The following is a 27,735-nucleotide window of genomic DNA, read 5'->3' on the forward strand; positions in this document are numbered from 1 at the left end:
CAGATGCATCCCTCACAGGATGGGGAGCACACATGGGCCACCTCACCACTCAGGGCCTCTGGCTACTTCAGAAACCAAGCTTCACATAAATTTGCTAGAGCTCAGGGCCATACGCAATGCCTGCCTCCATTTCCTTCCCATCATCCAAAACCGCCGAATTCAGATCATGACTGACAACATTGCGTGCATGTTTTATGTCAACAGACGCAGAAGCCCTCTGCACAGAGGCGGTAAAACTTTGGAACTGATGCCTTCAACACAATATCCATATCTCCGCCTCATACCTGCCAGGTACTCAGAATACCACCGCAGACGAGCTCAGCCGATTATTCCCCATACAGCACGAGTGGGAACTCAACGACACCGTTCTTTCCAACCTTTTCCAGACCTGCGATTATCCCCAACTGAATCTATTTGCCACAGCAACAAACAAAAAATGCCCGACATTCTGCTCCAGAGCAGGCCTGGGGAAACACTCATGGGGAGATGCCTTTATGCTCCCATGGACCGAAACTCTCATGTATGCATTCCCACCAATGTCTCTATTTCACAGAGTAATTCAGAAAATACGAACAGACAGAGCCAACATCATTCTCATAGCCCCAGCATGGCCCAGACAACCGTGGTATCCCTTCCTCATGCGCATGTCAGTCAAGCCACCCATTCCCCTTCCCCCACTCAGCAACCTCCTATCACAACACTGGGGACAACTATTTCACCCCAATGTACAATGTCTCCACCTGAGGGTCTGGCTGATCAATGGTTCTCTAATGAGGAGTTAACATGTTCAGACCAAGTGCGCACTGTCTTGCTACACAGCAGAACACACAATACGCGCACTACCTACCTGCATAAATGGAAACGGTTCACATCTTGGTGTGCTGACAAACAGACCTCACCAGTTTCTGCTTCACTCCCACTGATACTGGATTACTTGTTACACCTTAAAACATCTGGCCTCTCTACAAGCTCACTCAAGGTCCACCTCACGGCAATCACCACCTTTCACCGTAAGATTGACAACATTACAGTCTTTGCCTATCCAATCACCAAAAGGTTCCTGAAGGGTATCCAGACGTTATACCCAGACATGAAACCGCTTGCTGCACCTTGGGACTTACACCTAGTCCTCAAAGCCCTGATGGATAAACCCTTTGAACCGATGGCTACCTGCTCCCTTCTCCACCTATCCAGGAAGACTGCCTTCCTCATAGCAATCATGTCTGCCAGACGAGTAGGAGAAATGGGAGCGTTTATGGCAGACCCTCCGTACACCACATTCTTCCATGATAAGGTCACATTCTGCATGCATCCAAAGTTCTTACCTAAGATACACTCTTCCTTTCACCTCAATGAGCCTATTCACCTCTCAACATTTTTCCCAAAACCTCACACTAACGCTTTTGAAACAGCAATGCACACTCTTGATGTTCACAGAGCATTATCCTTTTACTTGGATAGAACAAAACCATTTAGAAAAAACTCCAGACTTTTTGTCTCTACTATTCAGTGCACACAGGTAATAATTGGAGATATACCAGTCTCCTAGAACTGGAAGGGACCTTGAAAGGTCATTGAGTCCAGCCCCCTGCCTTCACTAGCAGGACCAATTTTTGCCCCAGATCCCTAAGTGGCCCCCTCAAGGATTGAACTTACAACCCTGGGTTTAGCAGGCCAATGCTCAAACCACTGAGCTATCCCTCCTCCCAATTTTTTTTTTTAAAAGAAATGCTATCTCTACATAGAGACTTTCCAAATGGATTGCTGACTACATACACCTTTGTTATCAACTCAGGCAAATACACCCTCCTACATCAATTAGGATACATTCTACCAGAGCTGTCTCCACCTCCACGGCCTTTCTCCGTAATGTCCCACTGTCTGACATATGTAGGGCAGCTACCTGGGCATCAAACCTTACCTTTGCCAATCACTACGCTTTCATCCACGCTGCAGCGTCTGACACCAGAATGGGTAGAGCTGTCTTGTCAACAGCCTTCTTGCCTGATCTGAAGTCCCAACCATCTTAAGGGATATGCTTTTTAGTCACCTGAAGTGGAGCACCTACAGGGACATCTCTCTCTCTCTCGAAGAGGAGGGTACTCACCCTGTGCAGTAACTGATGTTCTTCGAGATGAGTGTCCCTGGGGGTGCTCCACTACGTTCCCTCCTCCCCTCTACTTCAGAATTCGTAACATACTCCATCGTAGAGAAGAAACTGAGGAGCCCGGGCTGTGCACCTGCTATTCAAACACCGACAGCTCAAGAGGCAGGCACAGCACGTGCACGGCCCGTAGGGGTGCTGCTGTAGAAATCCCTGATCGAAGGCGCTGGGATGTACCTTGACCTGAAGTGAAGCACCCATAGGGACACTCACCTTGAACGTCAATTACTGCACAGAGCAAGTAACCTCCTATTACCTTTCATATGTAATTCTTGAGACATCTATAACCTCATTCCCATATAAGTTTCATACAGTACTCCAGGGGCCTCCAAGACCCAAGGTACACGTTCTGTCCCAGAATCTCTGCTCTTGTTTACATCACTTCTTTGTCCAGAAGAAGTTATCTTTATTTTATGATCAAATTCTGCCCTCAGAAGTGTTCACTCAACTGTCATTGAAGTCAAAAGAAGCTAGATAACTGAACTTGTATCTGCAAGAGCAGAATTTGTCCCTTCTGCCTCATATGGCATTACATATTTAAACTGTATAATTTGGAAGAGTTTAACGTACTTTATTCTGCTTACCCAAAGTTAAAGGAGCCCTAAAAGGAAAGTTCATTTTTCATGGGTTTTGATTTTGTTGAAATGCTGCAGCAGTTGAATAGTTAATGAATTGCTCAATTACACACACCTAATTAAACAGCTAGAGCTCCTGGAAAGCACTTTTTAAAATTTAATTAAAAAAAAAACCTAATGTAAGAAATGGCACTGAGATGTTTGAAGATTTTTTTTTCATTAAAAAGGTGTTCGTTCCTAAACATGGATGTTCAGGTGTTTTTAATAGTATAAAAAAGTCCAGAAGCAGCTAAGTGTTGAGCCCTTTCTCAACAGTTTCTGCAGAACAGGTGCCTGAGAATAGTGCAGATATTGAGGAAATGTAGACCCAAGATTCAGGGTAATAATAGTGTCCTTTGAAATTGTCTGTTATGCTAAAAATATTCAGATGGAGGCAGATTTAAGGTAATCTTGTAATGATTTAAGGCAGTGTCCCGTGAACTTTGAGGAGTGTTTGTGGGGATAATATAACTGACATACTCAGCAGTGAATTCCTGTATTTTTCCTCCCTCAATAAATCTATTATTTTTCTGCTGTAATGTTGGTGAATACAAGGAATTTCCCATATCTTTCTCAAAGATATTGTTAACTTGGATCTAAAACAACAAATGACTTCCTGACTGCATATCTCATTTTTATGTAACAGCAGGCCTTACGCCTATCTTCTTTATATGTACACCTCTATCTCGATACAACGTTGTCCTCGGGAGCCAAAAAATCTTACCGCTTTATAGGTGAAACCGTGTTATATCGAACTTGCTTTGATCCAGCAGAGTGCGCAGCCTCCCCCTCCTCCCCCGAGCACTGCTTTACCGTGTTATATCCGAATTCGTGTTATATTGGGTCGTGTTATATCGGGGTAGAGGTGTACAGCCACATCAGTGGACCTATCTACAACACTGTTTCCCACTGACCCAGTTAGAGTTCCATTTTGCAGTGTAGATGGGATCTTAAATATGTTTTATAATGGGTTTAATCATATTCAAGTGTTCAACATGGTTATGAAAAAAAAAATGAAAGTACCATCCACACAATAAAGTGCAACCATGGTAAAACTGATAACCGTGTTGTAACCTTGTGCCTTGATATGGTTGAATTTGTATTATAAACAAATCCTTACTCAAACCAGATATTACATGCTAAGTCTCAGTTAGTCAAAAGTATGACTTCAGTGGTTTCTGGATTCTGATTTTTGAGCATTATTAAATTCTCGGCATAATTTTCAAATATTTTCCTAGACTCAGCATTACACCAGTCAGTTTAGCCTGTCAGTATAAAACCTATTTCTCAGTAGAGTATAACCTAACCCTTAACTGCTCTCATAGGTTTTATTTAAAAAATAATATTTTTAGAGCTTTGACATATAACAGGAATTTCAAATGAATGATAAAATAAATGAAAATAAGAATAACATTAACTTAGCAACATTGGATCACAGTGTGTTCTGTTAATCCTCCATTTGATTTTCATTTTATCTCACAAAAAAATCTCAGGTGTCACATTCTGGATTTTGATCACCTCTTTGAGGGAGAACATTAAACTGGTTCCAAATGAACTCAGACTGCTTTTTTCCCTTCCTTTATAGATTTTTGTTATAGGGTGATATTTTTAAGGTCCAACAACCACCTGTGCTTTATTTGAAGTAACTCAGATTTCCACTTTAGACTGATTTGCTATTTTATCAGCAGCAATGCCTCTTGAATATTTATGTCCATGTACAGATAAGCATTACATCATCTTTAATATACAACAACTATACTTTTATTGGAGTGGGATACTTGTATATACTATAGTGGAGACCCAATCTGTCATACTTTTTCTGGTATCTCCTTAGAATGGATGGGTGTACCCTCTTTTGTCTTCAACCTTATAGGTACATATATATTGTCTCATTCTCACGTACATCCACACAAGTTTTCCTGGACCTTGATCTTCTTAATTCTCACCTAAAGAGATGGATCTTCAGTAACGCCCTAAAATGATGATGCAGCCCAAGGCTGCCTACTGTCCTGGACCTACGTAGGTCCATCTTTCTTTCTTCACCATCATTACACAATGGGTGAAAAAATGTCACCCAGATACTCATTATCTTAAAAAGTTCTTTCTATTGCAGCTTCCCTCTTCTCTTACACCTTATGGGTTACCAGGGCCTTGACTTTTCATAAGAGGGAGAACTAAGCATTTTAACTTCTTGGCACACCATCCCGCTATCCAAAGACCATGAGTGAAACCTGGCCTCACTAAAGTCAATGGAATCCAGGATTTCACACCTTGAGCAAAGTTTATCCTTTTGTTGCATCCTTTTTCCCATCCATTCTATGAGAGTGACTAGCTGCTGAATGAGCAAATATAATCCTATTGTATTTGTACTTGCAGGAGGAGTACAAAATTTCCTATGCTATTCAAAATGTTTGCTTGGGTCAAATATGCCCACCATGCCTTCTAATCTTATTGTAGTGGCTTGGCTGTGTCAAGGAAACAGACACCTCTATCTTTCACAGTGTTATGAACAGCTGGGTGGGGGTGTGGGAAGCTGCATTAGTAAGTCTCTGTACTGAATGGGGGAGCTTTCTTTAGTCTGTACAACAAATTGTACAGGAAAATCAGCACCATGCAAAAGATCACAAAATGTAATTTATATAAAGTGGCATTAGAAACATAAATCTTATGAAAGACAGATACCTTTGGGATATCATAGACCATAGACTTCTTTGTAATCCATTACCCCTGCTGATATAAACCTTTGATTTGTGGGTTAAAACCTGAGGCTCTGAGAGTAACCTCATAAATATGCTAATCTAGGGTAATCAAGAACAAGCACTATTGCAAATACAGAATTTTTATTCCATAACTCCAAAGGTTTTATAGCATCTCTCCGTTTATAACAATAAAGTTTGGGAAATTACTGTCTTCATATTTAAGAACATGCTTTGCCCTTTCCTTAGCATCTCACTAATGTGAGTGTAAGGTTTTACATATACTATTTGGAATGACATGATTTTTATGTAAAATTCATTATATGTTTTGCCTTTTCTAACAAAGTGACCTTTTCCAAACAGCAGGAAATGATATGAAAAGATTTTTGGCTTTAGCTGAGTGAGTTATTTACGTATTGAAAAATCATAAATGATCATCGTTTTATTAGGTCAGAGAACCAATCAATGGATTAAGCAGAGTATTGCTTTGGTAAAACCAGCGGTTTTCTGCAATCAAGTAGGTCTAAGGAGATAGAGGCTTAAAAGATTTTGTAAAATATATTTATTACCTTTTCCAGCAAGATATTTTCATTGGAGATAAACAGTATGAACTTTAAATATCATAGTCATCGTGTGATAGAGATAATCAAATGCAGTCTTTTGGGGGAAAGGTTAAATAACATTGCTCCTCTTTGTGTATGTAATAGCAGAACACTTCTCACATTCTATACATTGATAAGTACTGTTACCCAGGGTTTTTTAAATCAAAGCAGTGGAAACTTTACTGTTTCTCTCCAGGTGGTGTCAGGAATAAATCAATGGGGGCGCAGCTCATCCAGCTGATAAATAATTGGCACCAGCAAAAGTTTTAAAGTACTTTTTTATTAGATCTCAAGCACTCTCACACATGTATGCTGTCTCAGTAGGGTTTAGAGCATTTCAAAACAGCTAAGTTACCCCAAAAGTCTGAAATGGTTCTGTTGGATCAGCTGCCAAGCTTCCAGGAGCCCCACCCTTCCATCTGACTGCTGGAGAGCTTAGTTGCCAGATCATTGCCCAAAGAAAACTTCCTTGGACTGCTCCAAAGCAAATTCTTTCGCCTAAACTTTTATAGCTAACTTCAAACAAAGCACATAACCAATAGTGACTCCTAGTGGGTCACCATAGTAACCCTTAATAGTCACCAATTCTCCTACTTTCAGCAAAACTACTTATTATCTATTATCAAAACATTTCTCATCATAACAATAATAAAACTTACATATCAACAGTGTCAGAGGCACTTAAGATCAAGGTTGGCTGTCCAAACACTCCTCCTAGTCTCACAATACATTCACTTCTTATCCCATCCTCCCATTCTGATAGCAGAGATGCGAACGTGCAACTGGGTGGTTATGTGATGTTTGGTTTTCAGCTGGCAGTGGCTGAACATGCAAAATTGCTGACTGCAGCACTATCAAATTCTGGGGTAACATGCCGGAATGTCAAATTCTGGGTAACACTACCAGCATTCTGCTTTTCTTTGGGGTACAGTGTGTGTGCAAATAAATTTTAGCTAGGCAATCTATGTCAAAATAAGTATGCTTTATACTAATTTATTTCTAGAAATAACCCAGCATTTTGCTGAGTTATAAAAGTTTCAAATACTTATATTCAACTTCTAGCCACAGCAATACTGATTTCACTTTGTCTGCTTGTAGTAATCCTATTTCTGATCCTTGTCTACAGAAAATGCAGCTGTTTAAAAAAAATGGAAGAGGAAATAATTGGTTCGATCTGAATTCATTTGTGCCTCAAGTCTATATGAAATACCTGTCAGAAATGATTATTTTTCTACTTTCTACCATCAGTAATTACAATTTTATAGTAACTGATTGAAAGACTGTAATCTGAAGACTGTTAATTTGTGAGATATAGTGTTTTAGATGATATTAAATTTGTGCTTGTCAGATTAGCTATATAATTTAGACACATGTCCTTGTATAAATTTCTAATCTTCATTTATTTTTTATATTAAGTCAGAGTTCATTATTTTCTGGTGAGTTGACATTTTGCATAACTATTCCCCCTTTATAAAGTATGATCATATTTTGTTCTTGGATTTAAATGTAACATTTTATGGGAAATAAGGTGCCCTTAGGCTCTTCAAAGTACATGCTGATTTAACATACATTTTCCCTTTGAATTCTGTTAGCACCAGTGTTCCTGATAGACTTTTAGCATATGTGGTGTTCAGGGCCGCCCAGAGGATTCCGGGGGCCTGGGGTCTTCGGCGGGGGGGGCCCTTCCGTTCCGGGACCCGCCGCCAAAGTGCCCTGAAGACCCGCGGCGGGGACCGCCCCGCCGCCGAATTACCGCCGAAGCGGGACCTGCCGCCGAAGTGCAGCCGGGTCTTCGGCGGTAATTCGGAGGCGGGGGGCCCCCGCCGTGGGTCTTCGGGGCACTTCGGCGGCGGGTCCCAGAAGGGAAGCGCCCCCCACCACCGAATTACCGCCGAAGACCGAGCTGAACTTCGGCGGCGGGTCCCGCTCCGTCTTCGGCGGTAATTCGCCAGCGGGGGGTCCTTCCGCCCCGGAGCGGAAGGACCCCCCGCCGGCGAAGACCGGGAGCGAAGAAGCTCCTGCGCCCAGCCCCGCAAGAGTTTTCCGGGCCCCCCGGAGCGAATGAGGGACCCCGCTCTAGGGGCCCCAAAAAACTCTTGTGGGGGCCCCTGCGGAGCTCGGGGCCTGGGGCAAATTGCCCCTCTTGCCCCCCCCTCTGGGCGGCCCTGGTGGTGTTCTACAGTAGCTATGCATAATAAATATTTGTATAATGTAGCAGTTTCAGTTTCTTGTTTCAGTTTCACGGAATCTGCACCTCTGACCCCCTTTGTGGTCTGCTCAAGGAATGCCTTCGGGTCTCAGGCCTCTCTAGCCATCATCTCTCTCTGGGCAGGGACCCATGCCTCTCTACTTCCCAGACTGGGGGGGTTTAGGCTGCAGTCCCTTGTCACTCACTGTGATTGACCCTTGTTCCTTGGTTTCTTTCCAAGAACAATGATATTGTTTTTAACAGTGAGCAAACAGCTCTTCCAAAACAGAATACATTTAGTTAAGGATAAAAGCATATGGAGAAAATATAGAAAACAAAAAAGTCTATACTCATATTATTGTAGCTCTTTACTGAATCTTTTCTAATTTTTCAAACTCACTTTTGAATAATAGACACCAGAACTGGATACAGTATTCTAGTAAGGGTTTTGTATGATATATAGACCACATCACTGCTCCTACTCAATATTCCCCAGGTTATACATCCCAAACTTGCCTCTCCAATTTATGGGGTCCCCTGGCAAGTTCCACTCTTTCCAGCCATTGTTCATAAAACGGGTGAGAGGCATGCAGCATGATTATACTTTGTTTGTACTGCTGCTTTCTACAGTTTCTCATCTTCCCTCTATTTAATTAATGCTATTTTACTTGACAATACTACTAACCTAGAATCTGAGTATGGATGTGGATTTTAGAGCACTTTGAAATATCATCTCTTAATCCAGAAGCTTTATTCTCAGGGCAAACATCCATAAGGGAAGACTGCAGAATACAGGCAGTGAGTAACTAATGTGCTAACACACATTCCATGAAAGCTGCCAAGGGCAGGACTCGAATTCTCAGTACATGGATGCTGTTCAGGTTCAGTGGCCACAGCGTATTACCTTGAGCAACCCATTTATTCTGATGTCAGACTGCCTGAAAACCATTGGGTTTGCACCGGATCCCCAGTCCTACCACACATGTGCAAATGACTTTCTCTGGCGCTCCCACTGTTGCATGCAGTGGTGTTTTAGGTGTGTTGGTACCAGGGTATTAGAAAGAAAAGATGGATGAGGTAATAACTTTTGTTGGAACAGCTTCTGCTGGTAAGAGAGACAAGCTGAAGAAGAGCTCTGTGTAAGCTCAAAAGCTTATCTCTCTCACCAGCAGAAGCTGGTTCAACAAAAGGTATTATCTCATCAGCTTTGTTTCTCTGGCTCATCAACTTAATTTGACACACAGTGTAGAACTAACTTTCACCTTGAATATATGTTTTAAATATTACTTCTCCAAAGGAGCAGTGGGTGCCAGATCCTAGCTGAGATACATCCTGAGTGGTAATATCATTCAGGGTTGGGTGGGGGGGACTGTAACCATGCTTCAGTGGGTCACAACCGAGGATGCCAAATTCAGGACGAACTGCTCAGAAATATGGCAGAAACACCCCAAGACTGGTGGCTAATCCCCCATAGGATATACCAAACCAACAACAAAAGTAAACTTCTGTTTCACCACTGGCTAACAAGAAGTCATAAAAGCAGTTTCCTTGTTCATCCCAGTCCTTGTGTTAGAACCGAGAATGCTGGATTTAAAGGTGAGTGGTTCTTTACAGCCAGTCTCATCAAATAAATGGTTCTTCTGATCCCAAAGGATGAGCCACACACCCCGGGCAATACATAACTCAGCTCTTACCCAAAAATCATGCTGATGCCAATCCTTTAGTATCTAAAATCTAAAGGTTTAATCATAAAAAGAAAGAGAGAAAGGAGAGAATTAAAATTGGTTAAAGGAATCAAATACATACAATAAATGCAAAGTTCTCGGTTCAGGCTTATAGCAGTGATGGAATAAACTGCTGGCTTGATAAGTCTCTGGGGCTTCCAAATCATTGGAAGGTCCTCAGTCCATTGGTTAGAATGCTCCCATTAGTATAAGTTCAGAGTCCAGAGGCTGGAGTAGAAAAGAGGCAAAATTGAGGTGTTTCCAGGGCCTTTTATAGATTTTTGCCATGTGGAGGGAATCCCATTGTTCTTACTGTGGAAAATTACAGCAAAAAGATGGAGTTAGGAGTCACATCAATATACATACAGACATGAGTTCAATTCTTGAGGTTCAGATACATAGCAGAGATGGTGAGCTTTGTGGTTGCAAAGAGTTCTTTCAGAAATAGTCCATAGGTTATAGTCCAAGGTTTATATTTCAGGGTGGTCCAGTCAGAACTGGGATCTCAGTCCTTGTGGCTTAGGCTTCCCCTGCATGAAACCTCAAGAATTGAACTCATGTCTGTATGTATATTGATCTTTTAACCATACTCTCTCTCTCTCCTTTTTTTTTAAATAAATTTTAGTTTCATTAATAAGAATTGGCTGTGTGTATTTGGGTAAAATCTGGAATATTCATTACCCTGGGAGGTAATGTGTCCAATCCTTTGGGATTGGTATAACTTTTCTTTTATATGATGAAATAAGTTTTTCAGAAATCTCCATTGTCTTTGACTTGGGTACCTGGGTGGAGGCCTGAGGCTGGGTTACTTCAAGGGAACTGTGTTGTTGGCTTCTGGGCAATCAGTGAGGTAATAAAGAAGTTGTTTTATGCTGGCTTGGTAAATCTAATTATTGAAATATCCACCAGCTTTGGGGATTTTCTGCCCCATTCTTTGAAGTTCACCCTAATTGAGTGACCTCAGCTGCCCCCATTGGGACTCTAGTCACAGGGACACAGACACATTGTGTGAACCCCAGTGGTATTGGGAGGGAAAGAAGTGTAAAATGTTGTAGTGCGGGTTTATTTTCAGTGGGCTGTATCTCAGGAGCTCCTTCTTGAAACAGACTCAACTTTCAACCATTCCCATACCCCAGATCCCCACAAGACACAGCAATTTTCAAGATTATCCAAGTAAGCATGTAGATTGTAGAGCACTTAGAAAACATGGCAGTTAAACAATAAACTAGTGTTTACCTTAACTATAGGGTTCTATTACCCCACTATAATACATCTAGAAACAACAGCAATGATAGTGTATCTTACACTTGCAGGATGGGGACTGTATTGGGATAGCAGTGACTCAGAAAGGGACTTAAGGGTCATGGTGAAATGAACATGAGCTCCCACTGTGGTGATTTGGATAAAGAGAGCTAATGCAATTCCTGGATATATAAGCTGAGGAATACTGAGTAGGAATAGTGATGTGGTCTCAAATGTATATACAATGTAAGTGAGACCCTTACTATAAAACTGAGTCCACTTCTGGTGTCTAACATTCAAAAAGGAGTTTGAAAAATTGGAAAGGATTTAGTAAAGAGCTATAAGAATATTTTTGGGGTACGGAAAACCTGCCTTACAGTAAAAGATTTGGGAGTCTTAATCAAAGAGAAGTTTAAGAGGTGATTTGATTGTGGTGTATAAATAGTTATATGGGGAGTTTTCTGATCATAGAGAACTTACTGTGGAAAATTACAAAAGTGTAACAAGATCCAATGCCTGAAAGCTGAAGACAGATAAATAAAACTCCAGTAAGTACAAAATTTCCCACATTTTCAGTTTGATAAAGAAGCATAGTCATATCAACTCTGATCATACAGTACTTCTAGTTCCTGATTCATATCAGGACTCAGTTTAAAAATTTAAAATTGTCATTGGATTCCCTCCAGTCTGCTTCGTAGATTTTCTCTGTCTCTGTTCCCTCTGCTTCTATATTCAATTCATCTGCCTGTCCATTTCTCTAATCTAAGATTTTATACCATACCTATCACCCAAGTACCTGAGTACCTTGTCTAGCAACAGATTAATCTGCTGCTTCACATGCTGCTGGTATGAGAGCCTTTCAGCTTTCTATCCGAAACAGCCTTCTTATACTGTATGTCTCTGCCTCATTGACTTCCCATCTTTTTTTTTCAGATCTCATTTTTAAAACATCTTTTCTCCCTTTCTTATGCCTTTTAATTTCTTTCTCTTTCTTATTGACTTTGACTCAATGCTTTAATTTTTTGTTATACTCTGTCTATATTATGAAATCTGTCTTTTTTGGACCTTGAGCTAAACTGTATCATGTTGTTATGCACTGTAAAACAGCTTTTTAAGCCAGTAGTTGATGTCTTTCACTCGTGGTGATTTTTTTACACATTATTTGCATATATAGTATACATTTGTTTGTGTGTGTAAACACACACATGAATCTTTAAAATGACAAAGTGCAAATCAATTCTAACAGACACACTGTGAGCTTGAAAAAAATCCCTCCACGTGTGATGCATCTCATTAGTGGATGGACCTAGATTGCCTTTCAGCTTTCTATGTTTTCTGAATACTCAAGTAGAATTATGGAATTATTGAATTGTTTGGGACCAGAAGGGATGGGCATTCACTAGATTATGTAGTACATCTCCTTGTGCACAGATCTATATGTAGAAGATGTTTATCAAATCTTAACTAGAGGACTTCAAATGATTTTGATTCCACTAATTATCTTGAAACTATGTTCCATTTTCTAGTTGATTTTATCATTGCAAAGATTTTTCTAGCATTGAACCTAAATCATTTCTGCTTCATCATAATCCATTGGGCCAAATTCTCTTCTGGCATAAATCAACTGAAGCCAATGCAATTATGCCAGCAGAATGTTTAGTGCATTTTTTGTCTGATCATTTGAAAATGTCAAGAACAATTATTTCTCTTTCTTACTGTAGCATCCTTATTAATACATAGACACATCCATTTTAACATTTAGTATCTCAAACTTCTCTTTCAGATACTAGTCACAAGCAGGGGTGAAAGTAGAAATAGGGACTTACCGGTATGGGGCTGGGTTGGGGCCAGCTCTGGCCCCAAGAAGGGGCAGCGCCTGGGGCAGAAAGGGCGGGGATGGGGGGTCAGAGCCAGCCCCGGCCTGCCCTGTACCGGTAAGTGCCCTCCCCTCCCCCGCCAGGATAGCAGGGGCTCCAGCAGCTGTTTAAAGGGCCAGGGCAGTAGAGGCAGCGGGAGCCCCGGGCCCTTTAAATAGGCTCCGAAGCCCCACCACTACTCCAGGGCTCTGGGGGCTATTTAAAGGGCCCAAGACTCCCCTGCTTCTACCGCCCCGGCCCTTTAAATAGCCCCCAGAGCCCTGGGGTAGCGATGGGGCCCCGGGGGCTATTTAAAGGGCCCAGGGTAGTAGAGGCAGCGGGAGCTGTGGCCCTTTAAATAACCCCTGGAGCCCCGCCGCTACTCCAGGACTGTGGCAGCGGGGCTCCAGCAGCAATTTAAATGGCCCAAGGCTCCAGCCGCTACTTTCACCTCTGGTCACAAGCCACTACTCTTGTTAGAATCTATATAGGACTTCTAGTCTCCATATGAAACTGTATTTCGTGTTTGGATTATACAGGATTCTCTTGGAGATGTATCCTCCTATTTCCATATACTATCAGGCTTTCGTCAAAGGAAAACAATGAAAATATGTTTTGGGTTCTATCAATAGGACTTCAGTTCCAATTACAAATCATGTAAGAAGCAGTGTACACTTATCTCTTAAGTACACTTATCTCTTATCTACTAAAGTAATAGGAGGTTTAGGTTGGATATTAGGAAAAACTTTTTCACTAGGAGGGTGGTGAAGCACTGGAATAGGTTACCTAGGGAGGTGGTGGAATCTCCTTCCATAGAGATTTTTAAGGTCAGGCTTGACAAAGCCCTGGCTGGGATGATTTAGTTGGGGATTGGTCCTGCTTTGAGCAGGGGGTTGGACAAGATGACCTCCTGAGGTCCCTTCCAACCCTGATATTCTATGATTCTATGATATTCTATGATTTTATGGTTGTTTTTACACAATCACCAAATATTGCAGAATGTTATTTTTAACTAAAACCTATACTTGGATTGTTTGTCCTTCTTCTGCAAATTCTTCATCCAAACGTTCTTTCTTCCTTATAATGGGTGTTATAATTTATTGTCTGTCTAAAGTATTGTACATCCTATTTCCAGACAAAAATAAATAAAATTTAACCCGTCCTCCTTCGTGAAAAAGGTATACACAAAAACACATGCATGTGCATGCACACAAATATTTTCTTTCCTTCCCTCATGTTTTCCACTTTGTTCTCTTTTTATATTGTTGTAGTCCAATGTTGTCTTAGTCAAAAAGAATGTTATACTTTTTCCTCAGGAAAAGATAATGGAAGATTGACACCAATATGAATTAATCTTCATCTCCTGTCAATACCCACTTCTGCTATAGAGCATGCATTGTAGCTCTGTGGAAGTGTATAACAATTTTATCCAGGAAGAAATTCAATTACAATTTTTGATTATACCAAAAGAAGTAATAATTTTGTAGGGTTTAAATATCCATATCAGCGCTCTCCAGACAGTTTACTTTGGGTTATATCTAACCGTATCATATTATATATGCTGCCCAGGCTCAGTAATTAGACCATCTGCTACAATTTTACTGTATATGTATTTTAGTTTTTCTTATTTATTCATTCTTAATTTATTAACAGTGAAAGAATGGAATTAATGCAAGTTGAAAGTATGATTTGTTCATTGCCTCAGAGCCAAAGCAGGTAGAGGTTTACACTTAGTGGATAATGTGAATTATTTTGAAATGATGCAGGGATTTAAGTTGCTTTTGTATCTGAAAATTACTTGAACACTTGGGCTATTTTGATGGATAGCTGAGCCAGGCCATCAGTGACCTGTGGTCAAACATTTTTCACAAAGTGATCACTCCATATCTGACCTCTCAGTCCTCATCCTCAAATGAAACCTGCACAACTTTAAAAGACAAGCCTGGGAGCTTAAATTGATAACTTTGTTAGACACTAAAATCATGGTCTTAATAAAGATACTGGATGTGTGGCTTATTACAACAATCTGTAACCCTCTAACCCCTCTTTTTTGTGTCCTATGATTGCAGAGGTGTTAATGGGCCACTTCACCTTTAATGGTTCCTTAGAATATGTGACAGCTACTTGTGCTAAACAATCTGCTCCACTGTGTATTTAGGTGTGACACTCCTGAGTACCTTCCACGGACCTGAAGAAGAGCTCTGTGTAGCTCAAAGGCTTGTCTCTTTCACCCACAGACATTGGTCCAATGAAAGATATTACTTAGTTATCATACCTGCATGTTGGCAAGGACCCTGGAAATAAGGCATAAATTTTTAACAGAGTTCAGTGAGCCATTGGAACAAGTCCCCAGTGGCTCATTATGCTCCCTTTGCACTACTCAGGAACAGCAAAGGGAGCAGAGACTGCTCACAAATCTCCAGCAAAAGATTTCCCCAGCATGGGAGAAGTCCCCTGTAGGCATAGAGCCAACAGAGCCTGTTCCAGCATCCTCTTCCCCTGGTTGTTGGTGTGGTGGGCATGTTAGGGGCAGAGTATAGAAGTAGCCAGTGTACACTGTGCTCCAGCTCTGCTCATCTGGTGTACCGTACCTCGAGGACTATTGATGGCTGACAAAAGTTAAAGCAGCTGCTATGTTGTACTAAAATATGCCTGTACTAGGTTTGGGGCAAAAAATATGGGACCTGAACCCAGCTCCCTGACACAATATTCTCAGAATATTCTTGGTTTGGGTTTTAAAATTTTGATAAAAATAGTTGAAAGGGAATTTCAAGTGAACAATATTTCAGATAAAAACCTATAAGTAATTTCCTCTTCCCCAGAAGTGTTACATTTCTGAGCAGTTAAATTTCTGCTTGAATTAAGTAGATGATGTATATCAGTAGTTGAATCATCAATGCATGTTTTATCATGTTGCTTCATTCCAGTGTCTGAGTATGGCAGAGACAAGATGCCAAGTGGCACATCAGTAATGCTGGTCGGAGCAGTAGTCTCAGCTCAGTCACTAGCAGCAGCTTTTTCTCGTCTGGAACATAGACATAACAAATCTCTTCTTATCAACTCTTTAATACATGAATAATTACGTTTTAGTTTTAGTTTACAGCTTTGGAAATGAACAACACAAATATAGACTGGCCATTACCAATGCTGTCTTAAGATTGTGACTGCTTCTAGCTGTGTGATATTAGGAACTGTGCAATTGGTAGTCATTTTTACTTTATAGTTTCACAGACATTGCCATGGTTGCAGGGTTAGCTGTTTAACTCTTTACAGTTTATCTTCTTTTAATTTGCATAACTCTACTAGCTGATCTTTCTTGAGCTGTTCATCATTCATTTTTCCTGACTGTCTTTTCCTACTCTCTTCCTGGAAAGAACACAGGATAGTTTTTTCTCTTGCTTTCTCCCTCTACAATATTTGCTTTTCCTCCTATTGTCACTTATTGAAAATTCACCACTGTCACTATCCCACAGATGCTCCCAGCAGGTATGTCAAAGTTTGTTGCAAGGCTAGCTGCACCTCTGTCCCCACTCTGGTCTTTGAGTTCACCCTTCTCAAATGTCAGGCTTTATGCCTTTACTTCTCCTGGGGTGGAATCACATGATCCTCCTATGCTTGGACTGCGTACTGGACTACAGTACCTTGTGTATCAGCCTTGCTTACCCAGCAGGTCTGAGTTTGGCACCTGCAGCTCTTCACTTTGGGAGCCTGTGAAAAAACTGGTGTCTACAATGACCAGACAGGCTTCTAACATCCAAAATATTGTTCATTTTAATGGTAGGAACACAGCATTTAAGAGAATTTTTCAAAGAAACAAGCAGTTTGCACACATGGTTAACTTACCTAATTCCCATCATCCTCTGATGTTGGCCTAGGCAGGCCTAGCTTCTTCAGATACCCCAGCTGGTGCCTTATGTCATTCTGAACAGCTCCCCAACAACTGCCTTGCCTCTGGAAGGAGAAGACCCTCTCTTCGTCTAGACAGAGTTTCTTTGTCCTTGTCTGTTTCTGAGCCCCTGCTAGTCCAAATCAGTTCAATATGCTCCACAGGAGGTCAAGACAAAATCCTTAGAGCCGATGGCTCTTCCATTGTCCCATAATAACCGCTAAGGGTTTGCTGCATTTGCAAAATTTCATTTTCAAAGATCAGTGGAGATCTGGTGTACTGTGTAATGCTGACTGATACACTAGTCCTTAATATCTGTTACATAATGGACCGTTGATAATGTTCCATTCTTCAAATGGGTAATGTAGACAAAAAATATTAGTTCATTATAAAGTTTACTTGGGTTAAAAAAATTAGGAAATAATCTTTACTCCCAAAGCAAAGAATTTTCATTTTATAAATAAAGAAAAATGTTTATAAATCACAGACTTATAAATCTAATTGCATTTGGAATATTCTGTCTTTAGTCGTGTGTTAAATAAGATGGTCACAAGTGAATGCAATAGGATGTATGTTCAGCCCTCATATGTGTGCATGTACAATTGCGCATGCAAACGTTTTGCCTGCATTTTGCATGTGCAAATGTAATGACCTCCATCACAAGTCATTACCAGGGGCTAAACTTGGAAACTCCAGAACTAAAAATTAAAGCCTTTAACACTAAAAGAGTACGGGTCTGAACTTGCATCACTGAAGTCTCTGGATGTTTTGCCAGTAACTTCAATAAATGCAGGAAGACTCCATAACTCCTTAAACTGATAGTTATGCCAGATTAATATCTGTAGACTAGCCACTAGAGGGGACATGTAACACAATGAAAATGACTTTTACAAATATCTACATGTGCATTACTTCATGTACATACTGGTTAAAAAAACCTCTTCTAATGGTGAGATCAAGTGTTAGCATCTGCATCCAGAAACACATTGAGAGAAATGGGTTATATTGTTGCAAATATTAACACTTGCATTTTCATATGTTAGATTATTTAAAGCCAACATATAAATGTTATGGTTTTTTATATGTACCTGTACTCACAAAGGGTGACCTTATGTTTGCATTCATAAAATTCTGCAGTCACACAAATGAGATGCTATTTATTGCCACATTTGAAAATTTACCCATGGTAGTTTTTCCTACTTTATCATTCTGCAAAGTATGGTAAAAGTTGCTCATATATTCATCCCTATTTACCCCAGATTTATTCATGTCTCTAAGAAATGATGGAGGAATTTATTTAATCCTGGTGCTTTAATTTTTTTTGGAGGGGGCGGTATGTTAAGATGAGCAATTCAAGTATCTGATTGTTCCATGTTTGGATCTTTGCATGTAAGAAGTGATACATACCTTATTAATTGCACTCATTATTTTATTGGACAAACTTGGATAATTTAAATGTTGTTTGGGCATGATGTATTGCAGAACACAAACCAACAAAAGTCCAATTCACCTACAATATGTTTATTTTAAATTAGAAAGGAGGAATTTGGAATTGAAAATTATTCCTTGCATATCTATCACAAGACGAGGGACAAGAGCATTCCTATCTGACCTAAAACTCCTTCAGAAAACACATTTTGTTAATTATTTTATGGCTCATTGGGACAGACTATTTTTTCCTATTCTTATTCCTGGATGACCTCCTCATAAATTCAAATATAAATAGACTGTGTAATAAGTGAATGATCTGTTTGCAAATGAGTAAGAGAAGCATGACAGTGTTTATGTAATTAGGGTATTGTGAATAGGCATCTTTTAACACTGACTGTTAGGCATTGGAAGAGAACAACCGATATCAGTGGAAGGTCATGTCTCCTATATTTGGAATAAGCTTTGTGTTTACTGGTCTTATGACTTCATTGTCATGAAATATTAGTAATCTCCAAGCAGGCCCTACACTGGCAAACAAATGCTGTTTTTTTAAATATTTTGTAAAGCTTTATTAGTTTGCCAGGACGAATTCTTTTAGTAGCACATCGCAGTTTGTATAGTTTAACTTACTTGCACTTAATCTGTTGCCTGGATGGGTGTCCACACTGGCTCCACTGATGGCAGCTTTGCAGATGTAAGGCATCAAATAATGAAGTATATACTTCTTTTATGACTACATCTGTTAAACGCATCTAACCCAGCTGTGGCTTACAGACTATACTTTGTACTTTTGAAAAAAGATGTAATAGTTAACGGTCATATAAAATTAATTGAATAGTTGTAAATCTGCTTACTTTCAGATATGCTGTGCTGTGTGAAAAGAGAAATTAAGGCACTGATCTTTCTTGGAAATATTTGATGTAAAATTTACCTTATGTGGCTATCATTTATAATCAGAAGACTTTATTGATTGCAATAGTTTTTCTTGACAATAATTTTTTCTGGAATGAGGGACACTTTCAATGAATGCTGACACTTTAAGTGAAAATAATTGCAGTTCTGCAAAATGTAAAGGCTTCTTCAACAAATAGCTTTTTAATAGTGTCACTTAAGATGAACTCTGCTGAAAATTGCTTATGTTTTGTCTCTCTGCATTAGTTGAGCTCCTGAAATATGATATTTGTAACAAGTGTTCTTCTTCAAGTGATTTCTCATATCGATTCCAAGCTCTCCACAGTTTCCTAGCTTCTATCTACTTTAGTAACAAAGAATCCTGTGGCACCTTATAGACTAACAGACGTTTTGCAGCATGAGCTTTCGTGGGTGAATACCCACTTCTTCGGATGCAAGAACACGGCTACCCCTCATCTACTTTAGTGTTAATTATTAGTTAGTGTAGTGTAGTGTTAATAGTTTGCTGTTGGGAATGGGGGGGTTCCCTTCCAACCCGACCACGCTCTTCCTGGAGACTCAGGGCATGCCTAAGTCCCAGGAATTCAAACCCTGCAAGCCCTGCAACAAGCCTATGCCAACCGGCGACCCCCACGATGCTTGCTTAAAGAGTGTGAGAGAACCAGATCAGGCAGAGAAATGCAGGATTTGAAAATGGTTTTGCCCGAGAACAAAAAAGGAGCGGGACTTTAGACTCAAGCAGCTCCTTATGGAAGTGGCACTTAGACCACAACCAGCATCAGCGCGGCAGGACCCGGCACTGAGTGCATCAGTGCATAGTGCCTCAGCAGTGGTCATGGAGACGGCGCCGCAGAAGGACTCTGGGTGAGACTCACAGTACCGGTCCCATTCCCCAGGTCAGAAGCGGCACTGGAAACAAGGGAGGGGTGGTTACCCAACATCGATTCACACTCACGGCACTGATCAGACTCGTAGCACTGGCTGCACTTGCGCCACTGGTCTGACTTGCGGCACCGCTTCAGGTCCCACCAGCACTCCCATTCACAGTGTAAATTGCCATCGAGCAGCAGGTCCTAGTCCCGGCAGTCTGTCTCGGCACTGTTCCGTGTCATCGCGCAGACCCCGCTCGCAGTACTGCTCCAGGTCGCAGTACTGTTCCAGGTCACGGCACTGCTCCTCAGCCTCGCTGCACCGCTCCCCGGCCAACAGCGCTCAGCACCATTCTGGCCCTCGCAGTCTAGATCCCCATCCTCAGGCTCAGATACAGGGTCTAAATATTCGTAGCAGGCCCAATGCAAGTCGGCACGGGGCAGACCAGACATGGGTGTGGTACTATGGCTCTCACAGTGGCAGGGGCCAGCGCAGTACCCATTTTGGACCCCTGGGGTGTACCACCAGGCCCAGGACACGCAGTCCAGGGGTTCCCATTCAGTGGCATCTGAGGCAAGGGTCCCTGACGCAGAAGCCAGTCATCCCACCCTGAGGGATACGGAGGAGTTACCAGTCCTACCACCTCCTCTGGAACCCACCCCTGTTCCTGATCCTGATCCTGGGGTGGCTGACCCTGGATTAGAGGCAGGACAGGAGATACTGGAGGACTAGGAATCAGCTAATTGGAATCAATATGAGCAATGACTTGAAGAAAGAACAATTACTCACCTTCTTGTAACTGTTGTTCTTCGAAATGTGTTGCTCATATCCATTTCAAACCCACCCACCCACCTTTCCCCCTGTCGGAGTAGCCGGCAAGAAGGAACTGAGGAGGTGCCGGGTCGGCAGGGTCATATATAGAGCACTATGGAGGTGTCACTCCGGGGGCTCCAGAGCCAACCCAATGGGTGCTGCTAGGGGGAAAAACTTCCCAACAACGGTGCACGCAGCACACACACACCTAATTAGAATGGATATGAGCAACACATTTTGAAGAACAACAGTTATGAGAAGGTGAGTAACTCTTCTTTCTGGAAAAGCCAGGGTTTATTTTAAACATTAAATATCATTTGAAGTGAATAATGTTTGTGTTTAAACATAGCTTTTGATTGTAGGAAACTTTTTTGCCTTTTCATTTAAGATAATATTAAAGTATTGTTTATTCTTGGGATGCACTACACGTTGGACCAAATAACCCTCCAGGTCTTTACTTATATTTTATTCAATCCTTGTTCAAGTAAAACTCCTGTTGGCGTTAGTGAATATTTTGCCAATCTGTCTAGGTTTTAACCACAGTATCTGAGTGCTTCAGTAAGAATTATCTGATAATTTCAAGACTTGGCCCATAGTGGATCTATGTATAAACACAAAAGTAAATAAATAAATTCTGTTATTTTGAAGGGATTCTCAGAGAAAGAGCTTCCTCCTTCTCTCATCCCCTTTTCAAGGTTTATCTCATAAAATCATAGAATTGTAGGACTGGAAGGGACCTCAAGAGGTCATGTGGTCCAGTCCCCTATACTCATGGCAGGACTAAATATTATCTCCTCCTCTTTCTCCAGACTCAGAAGAAAGAGCTTCAGCTACCTTGTCCCCTCCTCTGCCCCTTGCCAAGCTCCAGCCTCCATTTCTTCCTCAAATGGGGCGGGGGGTAGACTACAGCACTTTGCTGGGTTTGGGGCCGCATCCATTCAGGATGAGTGAGTGAAAACATTTCTCAAAGGATTAATCTATAGAATTCTAGCTAGGTTCCTACTCTTAAGTAATTTCTTCTGACCTATTTGCCCTGAGAATCTTCAAAGATCTAGGCCCAGTACTTAAAAATCCAGAACCTTCTGGATGAAGAAGTCAGTTGCCTGGCCTCTCCAGGGTGGAAGGATTTAGGGATTTTATTCAAATTACTTATTTCCCACATTATTTCCATGTCTCTGCACTGAGACTTCAGGCTCAACTTTGAGCTATGTTTTCTGCACTACTGTAAATGAAAATTTCAGATGAAAACCCCATGATGTACTGCCCTGTCCCTCTTGCAAGGTCATGTACTTCCTTTAATTTATCTGCAAAATGCCAGTCCTCATATGCTCATCTACATGGGCTATTTGAACTTTCTTGTTGTTATCCTTCAGCTATCAGCAAATAGCAATTTAATCACACTGTCATTCAGGCTTTCATTCTACACACCGGTCTCCCTATAGATGCTAGTGGTTCTGGTGTCCAAACTATGGAAGCATCTTGATTTGGGTGCCCTGAACATTGCTGATGTAAGTCTCAGGCCTTCCCACACCTGTGAAAGTTTCTGGATATCAGAGTAGAGAGGACCCTTATCTCTCTAGGTAAGTCTCAGGCTCTGTTGGACATTCTGTCTCTCTCACTTGCTCCAGTTAGAGCTGTTCTTCATCTTTAGTGATGGTTTGTGGCAGGTGTTGATCTGGTTCCCTAGGTCTGTCTCCACTTTCAGTCCCTACAGTCTCTCATTTTAGTCATCTGTTTCCTGTGGAATCCTTTTCTCTTCCACAAGCAGCCCTATTTCTTGCCTGGGCGTCTTATTTACCCTGCATCATGGTGGCTCTCTATTTTCTTCTCTATCCTTTCTTGGTTTCTCTTATCACAAGTGCAATCTCTCAAGAGAATGTACCCACCTCAGTTCCCTTTCAGACTGCGGAAATTGGATCCTTCATCACCTTACTCCTGGGATTTGAATATGTTGCTCCAGGAAGCTTAGGCCTTTGCAACCTGATCCTTACAAAATTAAACTGTTCCCTCCACTAAGCTAAGTGGAGGCCTGGCTGATAAAGTGGGATTTCCAAGCAAATCGTTTCTTTGAAGCTTCACATAGAGAATAGGAGCAAAGAATCCTGTGGCACCTTATAGACTAACAGACGTTTTGGAGCATGAGCTTTCGTGGGTGAATACCCACTTCGTCAGATGCATCCGACGAAGTGGGTATTCACCCACGAAAGCTCATGCTCCAAAACGTCTGTTAGTCTATAAGGTGCCACAGGACTCTTAGTCTGGATCTGTAAAAGCAGCAAACACGGCTACCCCTCTGATAGAGAATAGGATAACTCAGGCCTGGAATGATCCACTTACAGGAGATAAAAGGAAGGAAGGAATTGAAGTGAAAACTGTTCATGAACTATCGAAAGTCAATTTTTTTAAAGTTAATAATAGGCCTGTCGATTAATCACAGTTAACTCACGCGATTAACTCAAAAAAATTAATTGCTATTCAAAATATTAATCACAATTAATCACATTTTTACTTGCACTGTTAAACAATAGAATACCAAGTGGAATTTATTAAATATTTTTGGATTTTTTTCCTACATTTTAAAAAAGTTGATTTCAATTACAACACAGAATACAAACTGTACAGGGTTCACTTTTTACATTATTATTTTGATTACACATATTTGCACTAAAAATTATAAAAGAAATAGTATTTTTCAATTCTCCTCATACAAGTACTGTAGTGTGATCTCTTTATCGTGAATGTGCAACTTACATATGTGGATTTTTTTGTTATATAATTGAACTAAAAAACAAAACAATGTAAAACTTTAGAGCCTATAAGACCATTCACTCCTACTTCTTGTTCGCTAAGAGAAACAAGTTTGTTTACATTTACAGGAGATAATGCTGCCTGCTTCTTATTTACAATGTCACCTAAAAGTGAGAACAGGCATTCGAATTGGACTTTTGTAGCCAGCATTGCAAGGTATTTATGTGCCAGATATGCTAAAGACTCGTATGCCCCTTCATGCTTCGGCCACCATTCCAGAGGACATGCTTTCATGCTGATGATGCTCGTTAAAAAAAAGTGTTAATTACTTAATGACTGAACTCCTTGGGGGAGAATTGTATGTCTCCTGCTCTGTTTTACCTGCATTCTGCCATGTATTTCATGTTATAGCAGTCTCAGATGATAGCACAGCACATGTTGTTCGTTTTAAGAACACTTTCACAGCATTTGACAAAATGCAAGAAGGTGCCAATGTGAGTTTTCTAAAGTTATCTACAGCACTCAACCCAACGTTTAAGAATCAAAAGTGCCTTCCAAAATCTGATCGAGACGAAGTGTGGAGCATGCTTTCAAAAGTCTTAAAAGAACAACACTCTGCTGCAGAAACTACAGAACTTGAACCACAAAAAAAGAAAATTAATCTTCTGCAGGTAACATCTGACTCAGATGATGAAAATGAACATGCGTCAGACTGCACTGCTTTGGATCGTTATCAAGCAGAACCTGTTATCAGCATGGATGCATGTCCTCTGGAATGGTGGTTGAAGTATCAAGGGACAAATGAATCTTTAGCACATCTGGCATATAAATATCTTGCCACGCCAGCTACAACAGTGCCATGAGAACACCTGTTCTCACTTTCAGGTGACGTGAAGAAGAAGCAGGCAGAATTATCTCCTGCAAATGTATACAAACTTGTTTGTCTGAGCGATTGGCTGAACAAGAGGTAGGACTGAGTGGACTAGAAGAATCTAAAGCTTTACATTGTTTTGTTTTTGAATGCAGGGTTTTTTGTACATAATTCTACGTTTGTAAATTTGACTTTCATGGTAAAGAGATTGCACTACAGTACTTGTATTTTTCAGTTCACCTAATACTATTTATTTTGTTTTTATAGTGCAAATAGTTGTAATAAAAATAAATATAAGGTGAGCACTGTACAATTTGTATTGTGTTGTAATTGAAATCAATATATTTGAAAATACAGAAAACCTCCAAAATATTTAAATAAATGGTATTCTGTTATTGTTTAACAGTGTGATTAATCATGTGATTGATCTTTTTAATCATGCAATTGATCACTTAGCCCTAGTTAATAAAAGTTTAACTGGTGGAATGCTATTCTATGTATTTGAAAACCCATAGTTAGCCTAGGGTTTCTCCACAAAGGAATGAGCCAAGAGTTATTGATATTGCAGTAGGCTTATTATAGTACTGCTGTGCAAATGATGTAGTGCCAGAGCTGAGCATTTGATCTGAGAGGTAGAGGAAGTCTATGTACTGTAGATAAGCAAGGTTAGGGCTAGAAAGTAACTTAGACCACACATCCATGTAAGGGAATTAAGAGGAGCAATAACTTCCCTTTTCTGCCGCCTGGTCTCCTCAGATCCATGTCTGCTAATTCCCCTTCCTCATCAGGTGGTGAGGGTAAGTAAGGATAGAGCCTTGGCTCCATAAACACTCCCTTGTCTGTGAATTGACACCTCCTCATCTATTATTGGGAGTGGACTTCATCCACCCTGATTGAATTGGCCCTGTCACCACTGGTTCTCCACTTGCAAGGTCCTTCCTTCTCTTCATGTGTCATTATATAATTCTTGCATCTGTAACTTTCACTCCATGCATCTGAAGAAGTGGGTTTTTTTACCCATGAAAGCTTATGCCCAAATAAATCTGTTAGTCTTTACGGTACCACCGGACTCCTTGTTGTTTTTGTGGATACAGACTAACACGGCTACCCCCTGATACTTGCAACAGCAAATGATTTAGAGGGAAGCAGCAGAAGATGAATTGCAATTTTCAGAAGTCTGTCCAAGTGACTGTGTCTTCTGGGTTTACTCCTCCAATGGGGAAATAAGTACACCACTCCTTGTGTAGGGCTGAAGTCACATTCTAACCTTAATGTAAAATAATGGAAAGCCAAGATTCTGTGTGAGAGAACCATTTGGACAGTTGAATGCACAAAAATACCCTTGTAGTATAATCATTAACATCAATACCACCTTTTAGGATGAAGCTATACTAATTGTCTTGATGTAGCATATCAAAAGTGCATATGTTGACTCTTAAGGAAAATTTAAGTTCTTTGGACTTACGGGTAGTGACGACCAGACCATTATTGCAGAAAAATAGTAGAAACAAGAATGACTTGGATAGAGGTGGAGCATTGTCAGAGAAACACCTTTTGCAATTCATTATAGAAAATTCTACAGTAACAGTAATAAAGAATAGAATATGTCCTCAATTCAGTAATTACATACTACAAAACACTGAACAAGAGATGGATCTAGGGATATTGGCAACTATAAAACATTAGACACAGCTCTTAACATTATTTCGAAATAAATTATAGGATGTATGATGTGCAATTATTTAAAAAAATTGTGTTAGAGGAAATTTATTCTAGCACTGTGAATAGATCTAGTAGAAGGGCTTGATTTGAAATATTGCACAAAGTTCGGGCCACCTTATTTTAAAAAGTAACCTCACCTAAAACACTTTGTATATGTGTTTGTTTTGGAATAATCTGTTTTTATTATGCACCAAATTTACCTGTTTTTAAAATTAACATTATTTTAAAAAATATGTTGTAGTATGCTTTATCTTGGGGAAAAAACTTTAAAAATGTCTTGGTTTAATGGCATAGAATATTTTTGAGTGTTGCTTTTAAAATCTGTTCTCAATATCCTAACTAAAATGTAAATGAAAGTAATTAAAATATTGCTGAGTTAAATATAGAAAAGACAATTTATGTGGGGTTTTTTTCTGGAATTGTCTTCAAATCTATTTGTCTATTAATTGTCTATTAATCTTCAAATTTTTGTTCCTGGTTTTATACATGTCACATTATATTCTTATGTGTATATTTCCATTAATTTTAATATGAGATGATGATTGCATTCCATTGTTTTGCACTTGACATAAAGAGATCCATTTTTAGCACCTGTTTTGGAAGTTATTTACCCAGCTCTCTTTATGGTAAGTGGATGTTGTGCACGTATGCATACCATGCCGCAATTACACTTTAAACTGATCATCTGTGGAGTCAAAAAATCACCTATTTCTAGAACATTCTAAGGGACTGTTGATTGTGAAAATGTTGTGGTAATTATTTTATTTTTATTTGCAGGTTGCCTTTTCACAGCACAACACCATCATGGATCTCGTGCAGTTCTTTGTCACCTTCTTCAGGTAAATTGCTTCTTCTGATGTCTGATTGAATCCATACTAATTTATGTTCCACCAAAGCATTAGATTTGCCAGTTCTTAATTCTTAAGATATTCCTACATGGAAACCTTTAATTTATGTTGCCAACACTGATTTACTACTGCTGAGGATCCTGACCTCTGTACTTTGGGTAAATACAGTTATTGTCCTCTGGGCTATAATAATGATAGTCTTTGCATTCTTTATGCAAAGATTAGCCAAAATATGTTTCCAACTGTGTACCTTCAATGTTAGTATGTAATAGAAATCATAGGCCAGTTATTCTGATTTATATAAATGCAGGTAGACCTACATGTGATGATTTTGAAATAAGTATTTTGTATAGAATTATAACTATAAACTCATATTACAAAAACTGTTGAAGAAAACTGTTTTTTTTAAACAAAATCCAAAGTCTTCACTTTTCCTTTCTTGAATATGTTGTTAAAAGACAAGAGGGCCTGTGAGATTTGGCTGTGGAAGGAATGCAGCATTAGCCCCTATCTGAAAATGTAGGACTATTTTCTGATACAAAACAGGA

The 27,735-nt window shown here is 40.2% G+C and overlaps 1 protein-coding gene across 25 annotated transcripts in view; it reads left to right on the plus strand.

The window, feature by feature from the left end:
* Window positions 1-27,735, plus strand: part of ATRNL1 (attractin like 1) — a 1,032,651-nt gene that overhangs the window by 603,148 nt on the left and 401,768 nt on the right. For all 25 annotated transcript variants that reach the window (XM_039547653.1, XM_039547651.1, XM_039547655.1 and 22 more), the window contains one exon: window positions 27,117-27,178. In XM_039547653.1, the coding sequence (XP_039403587.1) occupies window positions 27,117-27,178 (62 nt within the window). The remainder of the gene's footprint in view (window positions 1-27,116; window positions 27,179-27,735) is intronic.

This window comes from Mauremys reevesii, linkage group 7 (assembly GCF_016161935.1).
Source record: "Mauremys reevesii isolate NIE-2019 linkage group 7, ASM1616193v1, whole genome shotgun sequence".
In the NCBI taxonomy this organism is placed as follows: domain Eukaryota; kingdom Metazoa; phylum Chordata; order Testudines; family Geoemydidae; genus Mauremys; species Mauremys reevesii.